The sequence below is a fragment of the Diabrotica virgifera genome, chromosome 2 (genome assembly GCF_917563875.1).
Source record: "Diabrotica virgifera virgifera chromosome 2, PGI_DIABVI_V3a".
Classification (NCBI taxonomy): Eukaryota; Metazoa; Arthropoda; class Insecta; order Coleoptera; family Chrysomelidae; genus Diabrotica; species Diabrotica virgifera.
In genome coordinates, this window is record NC_065444.1 from 256,682,450 (window position 1) to 256,703,114 (window position 20,665).

The window sequence follows — 20,665 nt, forward strand, 5'->3', positions numbered from 1 at the left end:
TTTGGTTCGTACACCCTGTATTGATGAAAAACGTGGCTAGTTGTTAAAGTACCTTTTTTTATTATCCAACATATGCGAATGAATAAAAAAATATAATGTTAAGAAAACTTGAGGGTATATAGGGTTTCAATTTCAGTATTTTATAAATGCTAAAATATTCCACGAGGTGTTGCAAACTTTGAGAAAAAACACAGTTTGACTGGTACACCCGGTATACTATGGCAATTTACCTATCTAGCAACAATATTATTACAGCGATATTTCTAAAGAATAAGGCTATAACATATTAAAAAAATATTACTTAAATCGGACAACAGATTCGGACAACTTAAATCGGACAACAGAAATCTCGAAAATTCGAGATATCAAAAATGACCCATTTTTAAGGTGGTGCGTTAATTTCTTGGAGCAGTGTAGTTTTCTCAGGATTTGAAAAACATTAATGCATTTAAAAAGCATTGGCACATAATTTTGAGGCTACGCTCTTAAGACTCATATTTATGTTCATAGTTGTATATATTTGTGTGGATTGATAACATGGAACTATAGTGACAACAATTAGGCGCGATAGACTGTATGGTAGGGAGTAATCGAAGATTGTTTTTAAAACAAGTAACATCATTAATATAATTAGAACTGAGATATAAACTTGTAGTTTTACGTAACACCTACGTTGGTATATAAAACACTAATCACAATAATTTTTCAAATCAATATTAAATCTCCAGTGGTGTGGTTCAGATATTTCTTTAACGCGACTATTATTACTATTTCACGATGAAATTCACAACAGTTGCTATGTTTTGCTTACTTTTTGCAGTCACTATGGCCAGCCCATTAAATAAAACAGGTAAGTGGCTACAGTCTACAGCTTTTATTTTGTTCTAATAGTTTTTTAAATTCTCCCATCGGATTATTGTATTTCCTTGGTAGTTACCCTTAATTTTACATAAATCTTTCAAATATTGAACCAATATTTCAGTTTTACCATTTTCTTCAGTATCGAAAACACGTACCTAGCATCTCAAAGCTCTCCCAATTCTAAATTTTAATCGAATGTATCTGTTGCAAAGAATTGTTTTCATTTTTACGAACGCATTTCTTGCTATTTTTATCCTGGCACTAATTTCTGTTTTTTGATCCTTATTGTCTGAAATCTAGGTTTCTAGGTATTTGTATTTATCAACCCTTTCTATCGGTACATTTCCCAAATGTATGTCTTTTATATTTGTTTTCTTGGTTATTATCAGGTATTTGGTCTTTTTTATACTTCTTATTACGTCTTATTACGTATATACGTCTTATTCAGTTTTAGCCCATATTTTTCACAAACTGTTTCTTTTGTTTCGGTAATTATAGTTGTTCAGCTGAACATGCTATAATCACGGTGTCATCTGCATTTATTATGTTGTTAAATTAACAATGTTAATAGATCTTCTGTTAGAAAGACTATTAGGAACAACATACTTAGGAATTTCTTATTGATGTACTTTTTTATTTCTTGGTAGAAATAGATTTGTATCTTTTTATTTTTATAGTTGTCTTCCATAGCTTTTAATTTTTCATTTAAATGCTTTGTTTTCTTTTTCTTCATGGTCGTTTTACTAAAGTCCTCTTTTTGTTGTCTACCTGTCCTGTATAAATTTTTATTGCATAAATTGTTGTTGTCTACCTGTCCTGTTTGGTGAAAGTTTTAACCTATCCTCATTTAATTCCTGGTATACTTACTGTCTTACATTGTTTATTGTATCAGTTATCTCTTTTTATTCACTTATATCTATTACTTACGCGTTGTATTTTTTATAATTCTTTCCGACATTTTCCAGCTCACGCCTACATCATTTAGTTTTTCTACATTTCCAATTTTGCGTTTATTGTTCTTATATCTTTAAGCTCAAATTTTTAAGAGGAAAGGAACATTTTGACGCCTGTCAAAATTTTCAATGTATTTTAAATCTAATCATTTTTTCGAATCCTGAGAAAACTAATAAGTATTTTTGAAAAATTTAAACGCAGAATGAAAGACTACTTTATTACCGAGGGCCGAAAGTCCCTTAGAATGAATAAAAAGTTTCTTTTGAATGAGAAATTTGAAATTAAAAATCACACTACATTTTCTCTTAGTTTTTCACCCCTGTAATTTATTAAAATAAACATTATAGAAGTTTTCAGGGACTTTCGGCGCTCGGCAGGAATGTAATCTTTCATTCTGCGTTTAAATTTTTCAAAAATACTTATTAGTTTTCTCAGGATTCGAAAAAAATGAATCCCCATTTGAATAGCATTGCAGCCGAAAATACGTACCCATCCACTTAACGTTATACCTTATTTTGTTTATCTCATTTTTCGTTTTGCTGTATCCCATTTATACACAACTTTATTTTGTCAATTATTAGCTTACTAAATATCTTCTGCTTCTCTTCTAATATTTAGTTGTTTTGTAATCATATTTTTGTAATAAATAAAAATTATTCAGTATCGGTAATTTGAGAAAAAGTTACACTTTTTTTTCAAGTAGAAGGATGTAATTACGTACTAAAATTTAGTTTTTAATTCCGAACAACTTTTCATAATAAGAATTTTCGATATTGTAAAAAATAAAGGTACTTTACCCTTGATCGAAATTCCCATTTTTTGATATATTTCGAATAAGATTAATGCAATTTGATATCGGATGGGTGCTTCTTAAGTTTTAGACCAAGCAGAACTTTTTAGGATTAACTTTTTTTCGTATAATTAATAATAAGAAAGTTTCCCATTTGTGTCCAATTTAAGTAGAAACACTGTATAAAATACTATTTATTTGTTGACGTTTTTTTGGTTCACTTGTGTTTACGTACAATCCAATGAAAATATTATTTTTGCTTCGTTCCAAATCGCGACTAAATTCCGACCGAATCTTTAACTTTTCGACAAAATGTGTAAGGACTGAAATTGTTGAAAATAAGATTTTCTATAACTTCTCTTATTAAAATTTTTTTCGTGAGGTAGATATTTTACAAGTTAAGGGGGGAAATAGTGACAGTTAGAGAATAATTATTGAATTATCTGGTTTAATATTAGTTTTACGACAAAAATTTACCTATACAAAAATAGAGAGATTTAAAGTTTATACAATTTTCATTTCATTTTTTTGGCAAAATCAATATTTACGGTAGAACTTATGTATGTGGTCAAGACGCGAGCGTAAGACTGGACTGGGCGCTATTTTCAATTTTTTAATAATTCAAGTCCTTACACATTTTCTCGAAAGGCGGAAATATTGAGGAAAAACGGTTCTTCTTTTAACTCAAGATGGAGCCTAACACAACGGCGGAGTTCAGTAGCGATTTTAAATTTACACTACTATTGACCCCCCAAAGATTAAAAATTCTGGGTAGCTCGGCATATAAGATCAAATGCTATACCGACTGGACCATAGCATGAACATTGCATAATGTAAAACCATCTTAACAATAGATATTTGTTATTTCAGGCTCTTGTGATGACCCCAATGCTCATTTTGGATGTGAATATCCGTGTAAACCAACTTGCAACGTTCGTCAATTCGCATACTGTGGAACAAAATGTGTTAATGATTGTTATTGTAACCAAGATTATATTCTAAGTAGAGAACAAGGAAAATGTGTTCTAATACAAGATTGTTTTCCCCACTAACACAGTTATTTAGGTAGATATATGATGTACTGTTGTATATATTAGCATTTATAATTTGTTGATGTTTTTTTTTAACAATAATAATTCTTAATTGGTATTTAATATGTTGTAAACATTATACGATTACTGTACTAGGCTTGTTAAATATATATGTATAGTGTGTACGTAATGCATTTTATTACACGTGTCTAACTAAAAACGAACAAAAGTATGTATGTAAAGAAAGTAAGGAATATGAAGTAAAGCGTTGTACAAAATGAGTAAATGATGTATTTTATTTTATTTAGCGTATGGCTGTTAGCAGCTGGAAGCGTTAAGGCTGTGGTATCCGATAAATGCCGTAGGTTACGTACAGCGTCAAGACAGACGTTGCATACAGCCTTTGTCAGTCACCGGCAACTTCACATATAGTCAATACAAAATATAGACCATGATTATTGGTCTAAGAGCTAGCAACGTTTTCGAGAAAGTATTTTAAGACAGCTGATTCATTAATATATTATTCCCTATGCTTCCTCGAACACCGTACCGGCCATCTGGCTGCTGATACAGGTTGCGTTTATTACTGCGCAGCACACTTGTACAGGTAAATACAAAATCAGGGTGATTGATCAGTGTGGTAAAGCTTAGTAGATCCGCTATAGTCCGCAACTTTGAGCTTCACATTACAAAATTAGTTAGAATGTTACAGGGTGTTCGATAACATAGTGGCAGACCAAACTTTTGTTTTTTAAATGGAACACCCTATATATTTTATTTTATATTCGAAATCTTCTTAACTTCCCCATCACAAACATATAAACGTTTGTTATGTTATACAGGGTATTTACAAAGTTATAACCAATGTTCTATGAAAATCGTAATAAGTTCAGCTCCCTGTATAAATAAAAATAAACACAACAGCAATGATGGTTCATTGGTGCCATATTTTTGTTGATTGTCAAAATTTATAAAAATGTCTGATAATGCTAATTTTCCGTATATCGAATACAGGGTGAGTCAAAACGTTAGTACATTATTTTCTCAGTAATTTTAAATATAACACTTCACTCCACTTCCGGTTTCACCGGAAATACCCTTAACTTATTTACTTTAAACGGACACCCTGTATATTTTTGCAGATTTTAAAAGAACTTGTTATTTTAATTCATACATACCAAGTTTGGAAGAAAAAACTATTAGAGAAATAAATAGAAATAAATCTTTTTACAATTAAAAAATAAGTTAATTTATTTACGTTAGACCAATGATATTAAAAATAAAAAAAAAAAAAAAATTTCAAATGTTGAAAGTGTTTGCTGTTCACCTCCTGACAACGTGCAAGGCTATAAATAAATTTGTGAGTCACTTTTTGCAAGATTTCTCCACGTATTCACATTCATCAATTATTCTTTGTCTCAAATCCTGCAAGCATGTTGGTCGCTTAACGTAAATACGTGATGTTAGATAACCCCAGAGAAAAAAAATCTAACGGGTTGAGGTCCGGAGAACGAGCGACCCACTCTATGAATTCTCTACGTCCAATCCATCGATTTGGAAAATTCACTACCAAAAAATGAAAATTCACCATAAACGACTAACCATAACCGATTATCATTAATATTTCAATACGATCTTTTTCACTTAAATGAACCATTTTTAATACAACTTATTTATGTCAATTAGTTCAGTAACAGTTTTACCTACTATACTAAATTCAAATAATTCATGCAGTGCATGTATTTGAATTTACTTTGAACAATTTTAGTATACATAGATATTACTCGTTTATTTCCTACTACGTTGTATTAATACAAAAAATTATCTACACTTTTAAAAAAAATTTCTACCAAATTTGGTATGTATGAATTAAAAATAACAAGTTCTTTTAAAATCCGCAAAAATATACAGGGTGTCCCATTTAAATTAAATAAGTTGAGGGTATTTCCGGTGAAACCGAAAGTGGAGTAGTAACAAAAAACATGGCAGCAGATGCCTTTTGCCTACTTGCATGCAAAGTTTCATAAATATTGTTCTTTTCGTTTCAAAGATATTTGCTTGGTTCCATACTTTATCCCAGCCCAGTATGTCTATGGTATAAGACATAAGATAAACAGTGTCATTATGGAATTCTTACTAATATACGAGTAGAAAAAATATTTTACAAAGACTTACCAACAAAAAATCTGCCCAAATGTTTTTCGCAAATTCAAGAGCAGATTCTCGTAAGTTAATAATATGGTTGAATCTCTCATTTGTCCAATGCGCAGGCCCATGCTCACCCGGATATTGAGTCCCATCTTCAATGAATTCCGTATTAATTGAATGGTATTTAAATTTAACAGAAGATATCCACTGCCGAATGATTTCTAAACTATTGTCTGTGTTGTGATCACTTCGAATCCTGAAACCAAATAAACTTATAAAAAAAATCATGAAGGTGAAGGAATGGATATGATTAATTTTTACTCTCTAATATGTCATTTTTGGAATGTAGAAAACCTTCAACCAAGCATCTGTATAGATTTTGGCCTATACACAATACATACTCCAGCGTTTGATTTATTGTACAAGAAAAGATAACTATTAGCCCAGTAAATGAACGGGAAATTCGGCGATACCGTGTAATTTTCAGGGGCAACTCCGAATTGCATGAAAATTTGGATTTAGGTACTACTTACCCTCCACTTCAAAGTTGAAATTGTGCCGTTGGTTGCTTTTACTTGGGGGGTGACAGTCACCCCTTCTCGGGGGTGAAAAAACATACGTTCAAGATAAGACCGGAAATGGATAAATTGACTGATTTTAAGCAACTTTTGTTCTATAGAGTTTTTTACGTAAGTCAATAATTTTCGAGTTATTTGCCATTGAAAATGTTGATTCTTCGACAAAAAAACTATGTTTTCAGACGGTTTTTCGCAAATAACTCAAAAAGTAAATATTTTATCGAAAAAAATATCCTTATCAAAAGAGTAGCTTATAAAAAACCCAAAAAAATGGTGTATCAGTAAAGTCTATCAATCAAATAAAAACAAAGTTGTAGCTCACGAAAAATACGTTCTTATTCGTCCAATTCCAAATCGAATATTTCAAGGTGAAATCACCGAAAAATTAAGCACTTTTCGGGAAAAACCCATTTAAACTTTTTTAAAGTGTTTATAAAAAGCTTTGTTTTAATTATTAACAAAAGTTTTAGCATTAAAAATAAGCGAGTTACGCTCAAAATAAAGTTGGCCCTCTTTTTTTTGTAAAAAATCATGAAAATCTAGCCGTGTTTAGCTCCCCAAATGAAATTAATCGCTACCGCTTTACAAACAATTTACTTACCTATCTATTTTTTATATGATCTGTCAGTCACACCGGTTTAAAGTGTTTATTTTTGAAAGCGTTATAATTGAGAAAGCTTGAATGGGTCACTAATCACGAGTGTATGCAAATTTTGAACAGCCATATCTTAACCAATTTTTGTCTTACGGAGAAACAAAATGAAACTAGCATATTTATAATAGCAAAACCTACATTTTTTTACTCTTTAAGACTTTTCTTATCACTAATACTTTTTAAGTTATTTTGAAAAAATGAAATTTTTCAAAAATTTTTAGAAATTTTTTTTGCACTATAAAACCAAATGTTTTCAAAAATAAGCACTTCAAACCAATCAAACTTACAGATCATATCAACAATACACATACAGTTAAAATATATGGTAAAGCCAAACGAATAATTTCATTTAGGGTGCTAAATAGAGGGAGGTTTTCACGATTTTTTTTACCAAAAAAAGGGGTCAACTTTTTTTTCAGTGTAACTCGTTTATTTTTGATGCTGTAAACTTTTGTAAAAAACACATAATAAGCTTTCTTTAGATGCTTTAAAAATGTTAATAAGGTTTTCCCGAAAAACGCTTCTTTTTTCGGTGATTTCGAGTTGAATTATTCGATTTGGAATTAGACGAATAAGAACGTATTTTTCATGAGCTACAACTTTGCTTCTACTCAATTTGTAGACTTTACTGGTACACCATGATACAATAACATAAGATATGACATGGAGCAGGTAGGCGGGGCCAACGTAGCTACGTCACTCTGTGAGTAGATCAGCATTATATTCAGTGTTGTCGTATAGTAAACACTGTTTATTTTTGTGTTTAAGGTGAATTTTACTTATAATTTGTTACACTTTTATCAAAAATATTATATTCATAGTTAGATTTGAATAGTCCTTAGAAGGTGTGATCAATGTAATCATAAATATAATTAATTAATAGGGCTTTTCATCGATTGTTATTTGTTTCGAGCTTCTGTCATGTGTCACATAATATTAATATATCTACGACATACGTCTTTGATTTGTATCATTGGTATTACCAATAACGTATGACGTAGATATATTAATATTATGTGACACATGACAGAAGCTCGAAACAAATGACTGTGAATGAAAAGCCCTATAGGGCTTTTCATTCACAGTCATTTGTTTCGAGCTTCTGTCATATATCGTATAATCCGTGTATATTAATATTATACACAGATTATACAACATATTACACAAGCTCGAAACAAATGACAATCGATGAAAAGACCTATAAGAGAACTGATGGACTTCATGACTATCGCAGCTTTAACTTTTTTTTATCATTTAACACATTACAATTTTATTGTTACCTTTATTTCATCGTCAGTACATGTATTATGCAGGGTGTATAATACATGTATTATATATATAGGGTGGAAGGCATTTATGGAATAAAATTATTTCTATCTGTCCTTGTTTTAAAAACGCTGAAACCCGTTCATTTTTATATATAAATGTTGGCTTTTTAAACCTAAATTTAAATTTAAACAGGGTGATTCACGCAAGTCTGGTATAGTTCATTAGCTTTATTTTTAATGGAACACCCTATATATTTTTATATTATTAAAAGCTACTTAACGGAATGATTTCAACGACCCATATCATGTATGGTGTATTATGAATAACACAGGGTGAAATTTTGAAATTACAGTGTATGGAAACCACTTATGGAATAAAGTTGTTTGTGTCCTTATTTTAGAAAATTATAAAAAACGCTAGGATACGTAAACTTTTAAATTTAGATATGCTCTCTTTAAACATTAATTAAAATATACGGGGTGATCCACACAAGTCTATTATAGTCCATGATCTTTAATTATAATGAAACACCCTGTATATTTTTATGTTTTTCGAATGTGCTAAATAACTTCATCACAAAAAATTATATAGGTTAAAAATTTTCGTCAAGATATTAACTAGGTACCTACATAAAATTTTGAAATTATCTAATAATTTATCATACTTTAAAGAATAGTAAAGTATGTATATAATAATGTAATATAATAATGGTATTTTAGCTAAATAAAGACATATATTTTCTAAACTAAGTATAAATAATATTTATTTTTTTTTTGGTTTTATATCTTTAATGTCTTGACGAAATTGGACCCGAATAATACTTTTTTTTTGAGATGAAGTTATAAAGTAGCTTCTACGCACATAAAAATATACATGGTGATCCATTAAAACTAAAGATCATGGACTATGCTGTACTTGCGTAAATCACCCTGTAAATTTAAATATATGTTTGTAAAGCGCCCATTTAAATTTAAAAGTTGACCTGTTCCGGAATTTTTTATAATTTTTAAAATAAGGACACAAACAATTTTATTCCATAAGTGGATTCCATAGTTAATACTTTCAAAATTTCATCCTGTATTGTTCATAATAATTCACCCTACATGATAGAGTTAGTTGAAATCAGGTTGTTAAGCAGCTTTTAAAAATATAAAAATGTACAGGGTGTTCTATTAAAAATAAAGCTTATGGACTCTGTTTGACTTTTATGAATCACCCTGTAAATTTAAATTTGTGTTTAAAAAGTGCAGATATTTATTTAAAAATCGACGAGTATCAGCGTTTTTTATAATTTTTCGAAACAAGGACAGAAATCATTTTATTCTACAAGTGCCTTCCATACTGTATAATTAGACGTATGTTGCCTAATAATAAAAAAATCATGTTTCTGATTGATTTTTATTATCAGAATATGTTCTCAATAATTATATTTAATCATACTAAAGAAAACAGCACTTCTAGAAAGTTTCAGAACTGATATTAAAAGCTAAAATGTCCAAATCATAATGGCAATGCATTCGAAATTTAAAGGATCACTCACAACGTGACGTCATGCGCGACCTGAACGAAATTAGGAACGCTCCATATCATATCTTGGGTTATTGTATCATGCTGGTACACCATTTTTTTCGTTATTTTTATAGGCTACTATTTGCTAAAAATATTTTTTTTTGATAAAATATTTACTTTTTGAGTTATTTGGGAAAAACGGTCTGAAAACATAGGTTTTTTGTCGAAAAATCAACATTTTAAATCGCGAATAACTCGAAAAGTATTGACTTACGTAAAAAACTTTATAGAACAAAAGGCGCCTAAAATAAGTCAATTTATCCATTTCCAGCCTTATTTTAAACACGCGCTTTTCACCCCCCGAGAAGGGGTAAATGTCACTCCCCAAGTAAAAGCAACCAACGGCACAAATTCAAATTTGAAGTGGAGGGTAAGTAGAATCTAAATCCAAATGTTCATGCAATTCGGAGTTGCCCCTGGAAATTACACTCCAAAACGGTCAATTATTGGGCTATATTTATATGTAACGATAAAAGAACAAGGTTTGTGGCGATGGCGTTACAACTTTGAGTTGAATAGAAGTTTTGGAGAACCTGACTTTGTAAAATTCATTAAGGTAGCACGCCTTAGATGGATATGGCATATAGGTAATCAGGCGAGAGGAAGATGCCAGATGCCATAGTCAGAAAAGTTTATGACCGGAGAGTAGTGATGTAACGAATGTCATTTATTGAACATTCGCGAATACGAATGCGAATGCGAATATCTGGTAGCGACATTCGCGAATGCGGATACGAATGCGAATATTCAGTTTTTTTTTAATTTTGTTTGTATTTTTTAATGTTTTCTAAAGTTCTAATGAGAAGTTAATTGATATTAAGTTTAAATCAATCTGAATCTTGAGCTTTATTACATAATAACAAATAATAATATAACGTGAAGGCTGATAATGTGATTATACGAGATTAAGTTACCTTTTCTTAATAAAAAAAAAAGATAAGATGCGAATAGATTTTGATTTTACATATTAACCTAATATTATCCTCAAATTATTTTTTTTTCTGATGTTCATATTCGAAAAACGTTCGCACAAATCACGCGAATACGAATGCGAATATCCAAAAATATGCGAATATTCGCTAATGCGAATGCGAATATTCGCGAATGCGAATGCGAATACGAATATTCGTTACATCACTACCGGAGAGGGCCGATAGAACAACGAGCAAGAGGAAGACCGAGACTGAAGCACCAAGATAACTTGGTACCTAATGAAAATGATTTAAAATCTATTGGAATTAGAGCATGGAGAAGAGTTGCCAGAGACAGGGGCGAATGGAGGATTGTTATGAAGAAGGATTGCTCATAAAGAGCTGTGACACCGTGATGATGATGATACTTTAATGTAATTTTATGAATTACTAATTATTGTTGTGTTTGTTTGATTGTATTTAAATTTTTATTTGAACGGTATAGTGAATATTTGAATATATTATTATACATAAATTTATGAATATATTCTATTACTATAAAAAAAATGATGTAAATATGATATACCCATCATGCTTTTTGTTAAAAACCACCTAAACACAGTTTAAATTATAATTGTGTATATAAGGATATAATGAAAGCATTTGAATTAACTTCATATTTTAAATTAAATTTTATAAATAATATTTAAGAAAATGAAGAAACTCACTAAATCGGCAGCAACGAACTATGAGTTGCCTATACTTGGCGCGATTCGTCAAATTAAAAATAAATCTGCTAACTTTGATTTGGTGGAGTTCTGGAAAATTAGAACAAATGATTTAGATTTTAAAACTAATTTTGAAAATATGTATTCTGAATTTTTCAAGATAGATTGGTCCATGCATGGTCCGTGAAAGAACCATCAAGGAAATTTCTAAATACGGAACACGATGGTGTTGGTAGCACTGTTGAAGGACATTTGTCAAAGTCAAATACGTCAAGCTGTCATTAATGTCGCTATCCTTTCCTTCCTTTTCCTTTTTAACTTAACACACGTTTGCATAGGTAAGGTTATACAGACTACAACACATTTTCGTTAATAAATAAATAACTTACCACAAAGCCATTCGGTCCTTGGGGTAATTTAAAGACTCAAAATTCGATAAAAAATAAGGTAAAGTATGAGCTTTGTTTCTAACCAATATAGACACTAAAATTGTAGGTTGTTTTTTCTCGGCGTGCGAATTACTCATTATCACCAAAACGAGCACTAAAACATTTAAGAACTTCATTTTAAGTCTTGTTTTCTCTCACAAATTTCACATAACTCCCCGAAGGCGACGTTTAACTTTTATTTTTTAACACAAAAGTAACGTGCTTCTTTCAATCGACAGCCATTTTCGTTGAAACGTGCACATACATTTCTGATTGGATAATTCTCGTATGGCGGTAGTTTCAAATAATTATCGCTTTTTCGATAAAATAATAAGGCAATATCGAAAGAATTGATGTTTTTGCGAACATTTAGCAAAAGTTAGGTTAATAACAGATACCAAAATGTAAATTACAACTTATTAGTGACTACTTTGAAAACCATTAACCTCTAGCTCCTAACTCCACTATGTATTTTTTTTCTGTTATTGATCATTATTTAGGTGAAGTTAGTGTCAGTTCCACAAATATTGAATTTTAATATATCGTCGCCTTAGTACTATAACTTGATAACTCCAAAATTGACGTTTTTGAGATAACTAGTTCACAAGATGTATTTTATTTGCCTCCATATTGTATAACAACTTGATAGCTCACTTCAAACGGGTTAAGTATTTATTTATGATTGACAAAAGTTGATAAAACTCAAATGCCACTAATATTCAGTGCTAAAACTTGACAAGATAAGTTATCAAGCTATTATTTAATCGAAATAATCGTGAATACGACATACACTGAATGCTATAACTAGATAACTCGAGTTATCTAGTTTTAGCACGGGTTTCTCTGAAACCATTGAACTTACCACATAATTGCTATGTGTTTATTCGGTTCATTTTAATGCAAGAATTTGAGAATTGTTAGCAGATCTGGCAACCTCCATGGCAGAGGGCTAATTTTCAACAAAATAATGTTTAAAATATTAGTTGTGTTAAAAAGTTCACTTATATGCGACTTAGCACAACATGCGACATTACCAAATGTTAACATTATGGTAGTGCTAAAAGTTGATAACTTTAATTTTTCATGTTTTTTTCCATATTGGAAAACAAATTTACACCATATTTCTAAATAGATCAGTTGCCAAAAAGTTAAGGAACAGTATTTTAGAGCCGCAGAGTGAATTCCGTATTTACCAACATCATGGTAGCAGCACAAATATCTTTAAAATCTTTAAACTCGTTTATCTCAAAACTACTAATTTCGAGTTATCAAGTTATAGTATTAAAGCGACGATATATCAAATATTGTTTTTACATGTTTTCATACAAGAAAATTCCTTCTAGGTCTTCTCCTTTTCTTTCTACTTCCCAATTCTAACATTTGCTTAGTAATTCTTACTGGTTTCATTTTATTAAGTAATATGTCTGAACCAGAACAATTGCTTCTATTAAACGTATCCAGTAAGAGGTTTCTGCTTTGCCATTTGTGCAATATCTTCATTTCTTATCCTGTCTCATTTTTCCCCATACATTTTTCTCAAATTAATGTTTCATTTCTATTGCGTTGATTTTTTATTCATGTTTATCCAGTTTCCTCTTGTGTTTGTTATTACTGGCACTGTTATATTGTTAATTTTTCTGTTGAGATCTATCTTTACTATCGGTTGCAAGATAATTCGGATGGAATTCCCCAGATTAAGAGACTGAGCCGATATCAAGCACAAAATGACTGTACTCCCTTAATGCTGTAATGAATAGTCACCCTTAGTCTTTTGTTACATTAGGTTCAATGTTATTAAATTAATATTAAGATTAAATCCGAAATATCTTGCAACGAATAGGACATCTTTGTGTCCTAGTATTGTTGTATCAATTGTGTAATATATTCGTGTAGATTTGTTTTCTCTATTTGTTATTTTTGCATCTATTTTGCCATCATCAGTCATAATGCTGCCTAGACATTCGTACGTTGTTATTTTTTCAAATATTATTCTTTAATCTCTTTATTGTTTTGGTCTTTCTTTTGATTAATTATCATTGTTTTTGTTTTATTTATCTTCACCTCAGTATTTCTTCAGTCCACGAGCATTCACCTGCCTTTGTTTTTTATTTTTATTGTTCGCTACTAGTATTATTATATATTATCTGAGTTGCAAGTGGCTGTATCAAACCTGTATCAAATTACTAAATTTACGCTTTGTTTTTTAGCTTTGAGGTTCTTTATAAATCTGTCCTGTATTATGATGAACAATAATGGGCTTATCTTCCTGTTTTATTCCTTTATTTTAGATCTTTGGCCTCCCACTTCTATTTTTTTTCTGATTGTCTTGTATTTTTTTTTCTAATTAATGTTTTAGGAACTTCTAGTTGTTCCAGACATTTCCATATTTTTCTGGTCAACTAAAAGAAAGCTGTGTTTAGATCAACAAAGGTCAAAAGAAATCTTCTATTTTTCTTTTGTGTTTTCATTTGACAACGATGTTTTGCAGCTATATCTCTCCATTACTAAGTAATTTGATACAAGAAGAATACAAAAAACAATGTTATTTTTAACTGAAATTCTTGTTGTCTGAAACGGCCTCCCCGCCAATTATTTCGGTTAACAGAGGTTTTACTGTATATAGTTTATGGCTAACTTGCACTAGGTATATTGCTCTGTAGTTTTTACATTGATTTTCTGCTCCTATTTTATGAATCTGTACAATTAAATTATTTTCCCATTCCTGTCATCTTTTGATTCTTCCAAGCTTATTTGTAAATTATTCACAGCTATTTTTTATTCTTTCTCCCTAGATACTTCATTATTTATGGCTTCATCTATTTCCTCTCTTGATATCTCCAGTAAACTTTCCTCTTGTGTATTCTGCTGGTTCGTCCTCAAATATTTTTGTATAATGTCCAATATTTCGTTTTTATCTGATTTTAGTTGACAGTTTTTGTCTTTCATTGCTCTTATTTCTTTTCTTTTGTTGATTTTTAACATTTTTTTGCAAGTCCAGTATTGTTATTATTTTATATTGTCTGTTCAAGCCACTTCCAAATTTTTCCCGTTTTCTCTTTCTGTTCATTTGACTGCTCTTTTTGCTCATGTTTCTCTTTGTAATGTATTTCTTATCAGTTTCTATGAATTAAACGCTACAGAATAAAATCACACAAACACAATTCAGCTTTTTTTTTGTTCATACTTGTGGTTTGTTTCCATTATGTCTGTTTATTAAAGTGTATACCTTTTTTATGTCTATATACTGTTGTGCATACGTAAGTAAATTGGTAACTTCAAACAAAAATATTGGTTAGTTCCATTTTGAACAAAGCTCATACTATAACACAATTAATATTTTACATTTAAATTTATTTCTTTGAGATTGACATAATAACATTGTTCCAGGTAGGTCAAAATGACCAAAGGTACCTCAAGTTTTGGTAAACGTCGCAATAAGACCCACACCCTATGCAGGAGGTGCGGTAGATCTTCATACCACATCCAAAAGTCACAGTGTGCGCAATGTGGCTACCCATCTGCAAAACTACGTTCCTACAACTGGTCCATCAAAGCCAAGAGGAGGAAGACCACCGGAACTGGCCGTCTCCGTCATCTTAAAATTGTACGCAGGCGTTTCCGTAATGGATTCCGTGAAGGTACTAAACCAGTTAAGAAATCAACGTAGATTTATTAATTTTTTTTTGTATAAGAACAAATAAAAAAACTGTTTAGTTTATTTTTGTTTTATTGTTATCTGTATAACAGAATTTATTTTTTATTCAAAAAGGACAAATCTTTATATATCCAAGAAACTCTAGGCTGCTTTAATATTAACTTTAAGCTCTAGCTTTAATTTTTGGAGATGTATATGTATTCTATAAAAGCGGTTTTGTTTTTTACATAAATACTGTGGTTGTGACTCAAAAACCATCTCAATTGATACTTTATTGTTGTTTTCAATTATGCTGCAAATTTAATTTCCAAATATTTTTGTGTCGTTTGAAAATTTTTCGGTGTCATTTCAAATTATGTGTAATCTTGGGTGCGTTTGAACGACCACAGCGGCTGGACAGCTGAGCCAGCAGTAGCTGTCGACGTCAGCAGCTGAGAGATTTACTAAGCTTTCCCTATCACGGCTGGATGCAACCACTCGGCCGATTTCTGCTGACAGCCAGCCGATATGGTCGTCCGAACGCACCCCTTGTCTTCTTCAGTTATGTATGTTTTTTATAATAGTCTGTTTATCATCATTGCAATACAGTCTAGGGTTTCAGTTATTAAAGGAGAGCACAAGAATTTTATTGATAGCTTTACATTACATAGGGCTATCAAAAAATTTACTGAAATGGGAGGGTTGAACAGACAGATCACTTAGTCCATGTGGTGAGACCGCTCCCATCTGGAAAAATTTCTGATTCGGTTTCTTTGTGGATTCCTATCCAAAAATGTCCCCTTTAACAAATCTGAAGGGTGCCGGGCGGAATTTTTGAGCAGAAATTGTTTAAACAAATACAAAAGATCACGTTTTTTGCTCCGGAACATATATTTTTAAGTTTTGTGGATCATTCTGAACAAGAAAGGTATCTTTTAAATTTTCTCAAAAATTGATAGTTTTCGAGTTTAGGCGATTTAAAATCTGAAAAATGCGAAAATACGCATTTTCGAGGCTTAAAAACTCATATTCAAATTAGTATTTTTGAGGTTGCCAGATACTTAAATTGAAGACTAAATATTCAGCTTCCAGATTCTGAAGGGTGATCGCGTCTAACTTTAATTTATACCGTTGTTTTTTAATTAGTAAATATGCGTGTTTATCCGATTTTTTTGCCGGTGCGGCGCGCCCCGTTTCAAAAATCTCCTATTTTCCTTCGAAAAATATTTTTTCGAGATTCTTTGGAACATTCTAAATAAAATAAGTTTTTTGACAGTTTTCTCAAAAGTTAATAGTTTTAAAGTTATAAGCGATTTAAAATGCGAAAATGCGTTTTTTTTGTTATTTTTCGGATTTTAGATCGCTTATAACTTAAAAACTATTAACTTTTGAGAAAAATGTCAAGAAACTTATTTTATTTAGAATGTCACAAAGAATCTAGGAAAAATATTTTTCGGAGGAAAATAGAAGATTTTTGAAATGGAGCGCGGCGCACCGGCAAAAAAATCGGATAAACACGCATATTTAACAATTAAAAGAACGGTATAAATTAAAGTTAGACGCATCACTCTTCGGAATCCTGAAGCTGAATGTTCAGTCTTCAATCTAAGTATCTGGCAATCTCAAAAATACTAATTTAAATATGAGTTTTTAAGTCTCGAAAATGCGTATTTTCGCATTTTTCAGATTTTAAATCGCCTATAACTCCAAAACTATCAATTTCTGAGAAAAATTACAAGATACCTTTCTTGTTTAGATTGGCCCAAAAAATCTAAAAATATATGTTCCAGAGCAAAAAAACGTGATCTTTTGTATTTGTTACAATTTCTGCCCAAAAATTCCGCCCGGCAACCCTTCAGATTTGTTTAAAGGGAACATTTTTGAATAGGAATCCACAAAGAAACCGAATCAGAAATTTTTTTCAGACGGGAGCGGTCTCACCACATGGACTAACTAGCTGTTTCAAATTGTTGTATTTCACCAGGAAAATATGCAAGAGAGTATAATATTAACATTTTGGTTAGTGAAAGCATGCCTTTCAAAAACTATAGATGGCATAAATTATTCAGGGAACTACTTGATTTGTTGACCAGTCCTCTTAGCATTTATTGTAATGGCAGGCAGTCTTCTTACATTTCGCATTTTCTGCACCATGGTTCATTCACCTTATCTAGATTGTATAGTTCATTTATTGAAGTTCATAAAATTTTCCTAGAGTTTTTTATCAATATTCTTGATTGTTTTCTTAGTCTTGAGTGGCTCTCCATTTCTTTTGATTTATTTTATTTAGCGTATGGCTTAAGTACATCACAGAATATAAACTGCGCGTCATAGAAAACGGGCACCCTAAAAAATGGGTCATTTTTGATGTGGCGTATCTCCTAAACCTGTTGTCCGATTTAAGTGATTTTTTGAATGTTATAGCCCTATTCTTTGTCAATATCCCTGTATTAATATTTTTGCAAAACAGGTAAATTTTCATTGTATACCGGGTGTACGAATCAAACTGTGTTTTTTTCTCAAAGTTCGCAACACCCTGTGGCATATTCTAGCATTTATAAAATACTGAAATTAAAACCCAACTATAGCCTCAGGTTTTCTTAACATTATATTTTTTGATTCATTCGTTTATGATGGATAATACAAAAGTTATGTACTTTAACAACTAGGCATGCTCTTTATCAGTACAGGGTGTTTCTAAAGAAGTACGACAAACTTTAAGGGGTAATTCTGCATGAAAACATAATGACCGGTTGTTTTATAAACATATGTCCGCAAATGCTTCGTTTCCGACATACAGGATGTTGAATTTTTTCTTAAAAACTGACGATTTATTTATTGCCCTAAAACCGGTTGAGATATGCAAATGAAATTTGGTGGGTTTTAAGACGTAATTTTTGAACATTTTTTGATATACAATTAAGAATTTTTTCTTCACCATTGGCGTACATACGAATAATATGATCGGTCATATTACCCGTATGCGCTCCAATAGTGAATATAAAATTCTTAGTTGAATGTCAAAAAATGACCAATAACCATCTCTTAAAACCTACCAAATTTCATTTGCATATCTCAACCGGTTTTAAAGCAATAAATAAATCATCAGTTTGTAAGAAAAAATTGTCATTATTTTTAATGCAGAATTACCCCTTAAAGTTTGTCGAACTTATTTAGCCCCTGAAACACTTTAGACTTATAACACCCTATACTGATGAAGAACATGGCTAGTTGTTAAAGTACATAACTTTTGTATTATCCAACATAAGCGAATTAATCGAAAAACACAATGTTAAAAAAACCTGAGGCTATAGTTGAATTTTAATTTCAGTATTTTATAAATGCTAGAATAATCCACAGGGTGTTGCGAACTTTGAGAAAAAAACATAGTTTGATTAGTACACCCGGTATACAATGAAAATTTACCTGTTTTGCAAAAATATTAATACAGAGATATTGACAAAGAATAGGGCTATAACATATTCAAAAAATCATTTAAATCGGACAACAGGTTTAGGAGATACGCGACATCAAAAATGACCCATTTTTTAAGGTGCCCGTTTTCTATGACGCGCAGTTTATTTAGATTTATGCATTATACAATGCATCACAAACAGATGTCCAATTTTTTTATATATTCGATTGACCCTTCAGTTGCCATTACAAAGTCTAGGGTCGCCTGTGTATGCTCTGCGTGGGCAGTCCTGAACAATGTGACTGATTGTCCGTCTTGCAGCGCCGCAGTCACAAGAAGGCGAGGGGAGTTTACCCCATCTGTAGAAGGAGTCAGCGCATCTTCCACAGTTTGTTCGAATTCGATTAAGGGCTGCCCAAATCTTACGGGGACGTTCAAATTCGCCAGGTTTTCCTATGATGTCCGGTAGACTATGGTAATGCGGATCTGTCCTACTTTCCCAATCTTCTCTCCATCGCATCGAGTATTTAAGTCAAAGTTGGATTGCTGCAGCGCTTGAGCAGATTGTAAAGGGGGTAACCTGGATCGGAGACGGTTTCCAAGAATATCGGGGATGTCGTTGTGGACTAGAAGCTGGCGACTGTCCATTATTTTGTTATATGACAAAAAAAGTTATGCGATAAACTAACCGTAGCCCTACCCAAAACGGACGCCTATGACCGGTACTAGAAATTCGCAATGGATGGAATCGATTTACCTCTAGAAGATAAATATGGGTACCAATTTTCATTTTTCTAAATAGAAGCGTTCTGGGGTATTTAAGAAAAATTTATTACAAGACGCCATCTTCAAATAGCTGTAGCTCCCTTAGGAAGCATTTTCGGACTAGATGAATTGGGTTAAATTGTCTTAAAATTATCTGACGAATCTCCTATCTTGGTTTGTCGGTAGAGTTTCTGGACACCCTGTATACAAGCGGTTATGACTTCTAAATTAACTATTTCTAAAAATCTAAACAAAACGACGTGGGTGGTGGGTGAGCAACAAGAATATTTACGCAAATGAAAAAGTACCTATACTTTATGATCGGTAAATGTTTGGCCGAGGGTAGAATTGGTGCCCATAATAAAGTAAGTAATAAAGTATTTACAGTAGGAAAAATGAAAGAATACCCATGAAAGAACATATAAAACATGCTGTATTTTCCTGTCACCGTGTCATACAAAAAATTGGCCAGCGCAAGTCCATGTAATAATTATTATTACATGGACTTGCGCTGGGTAATTTTCTTTGTGACACGGTGACAGGAAAATACAGCGTGTTTTATATGTTCGTTCATGGGTATTCTTTCATTTTTCCGACTGTATAATATCGACAGGTCATATAAACCAGAAATCATTTAAATTTGTAGGAAATTGTACATAAAAAGTTTTTGGTTACTTGAAAAATATCCTATTAAGCGGTACTATTTTACTAAAACGTATTCCTATAAGCATAAGCGGTTAAATTTATTAAGGAGTAAATGGAAACGTTTCGGGACCTATTCCTTAAACCGGGATATTCCTATAAGCGGGTTCGACTGTATAACAAACAGATAACCTTTAGATTCAAACAATTCGCCAGGTTTTGCCTATAACTCATCTGTAGTTCCAGAAGAGTGGCGTAGCCCTGTTGGTTGTAACACACATACTGCT

At 31.5% G+C, this 20,665-nt stretch overlaps 3 protein-coding genes across 5 annotated transcripts in view; 2 read left to right on the forward strand and 1 right to left on the reverse strand.

Moving 5' to 3' along the window:
* Window positions 1-12,580, reverse strand: part of LOC114336012 (glycosyltransferase 25 family member) — a 75,179-nt gene extending 62,599 nt beyond the window's left edge. Inside the window, exons 1-2 of the mRNA XM_050643156.1 lie at window positions 11,884-12,580; window positions 5,812-6,040 (exon numbers count right to left, since the gene is read on the reverse strand). Of these exons, the coding sequence (XP_050499113.1) occupies window positions 5,812-6,040; window positions 11,884-12,059 (405 nt within the window). The 5' untranslated portion in view covers window positions 12,060-12,580. The remainder of the gene's footprint in view (window positions 1-5,811; window positions 6,041-11,883) is intronic.
* LOC114336007 (chymotrypsin inhibitor Ani s 6) lies at window positions 552-3,821 on the forward strand. The gene is made up of 2 exons (XM_028286308.2): window positions 552-850; window positions 3,476-3,821. The coding sequence occupies exons 1-2, from the start codon at window positions 778-780 to the stop codon at window positions 3,655-3,657; spliced, it is 255 nt and encodes an 84-aa protein (XP_028142109.1). The 5' UTR covers window positions 552-777; the 3' UTR covers window positions 3,658-3,821.
* Window positions 11,574-15,638, forward strand: LOC114336005 (60S ribosomal protein L37). Of its 3 annotated transcripts, none has more exons than XR_003653348.2 (2): window positions 11,574-11,941; window positions 15,310-15,638. XR_003653348.2 is itself a non-coding variant. In XM_028286304.2 (2 exons), the coding sequence occupies exon 2, from the start codon at window positions 15,320-15,322 to the stop codon at window positions 15,587-15,589; it is 270 nt and encodes an 89-aa protein (XP_028142105.1). In that variant the 5' UTR covers window positions 11,809-11,906; window positions 15,310-15,319; the 3' UTR covers window positions 15,590-15,638. The 3 variants fall into 3 exon arrangements, 1 of the variants encoding a protein (XP_028142105.1); XR_003653347.2 differs by having other exon boundaries at window positions 11,574-11,832; XM_028286304.2 differs by having other exon boundaries at window positions 11,809-11,906.
* The last annotated feature ends 5,027 nt before the right edge of the window (window positions 15,639-20,665 follow it).

Coding starts and splice junctions, on each gene's coding strand:
- LOC114336007 (XM_028286308.2), top strand. CDS start 778: ATGAAATTCACAACAGTTGCTATGTTTTGCTTACTTTTTGCAGTCACT. Junction 851..3,475: donor CAGCCCATTAAATAAAACAG/GTAAGTGGCTAC, acceptor TTGTTATTTCAG/GCTCTTGTGATGACCCCAAT.
- LOC114336005 (XM_028286304.2), top strand. CDS start 15,320: ATGACCAAAGGTACCTCAAGTTTTGGTAAACGTCGCAATAAGACCCAC.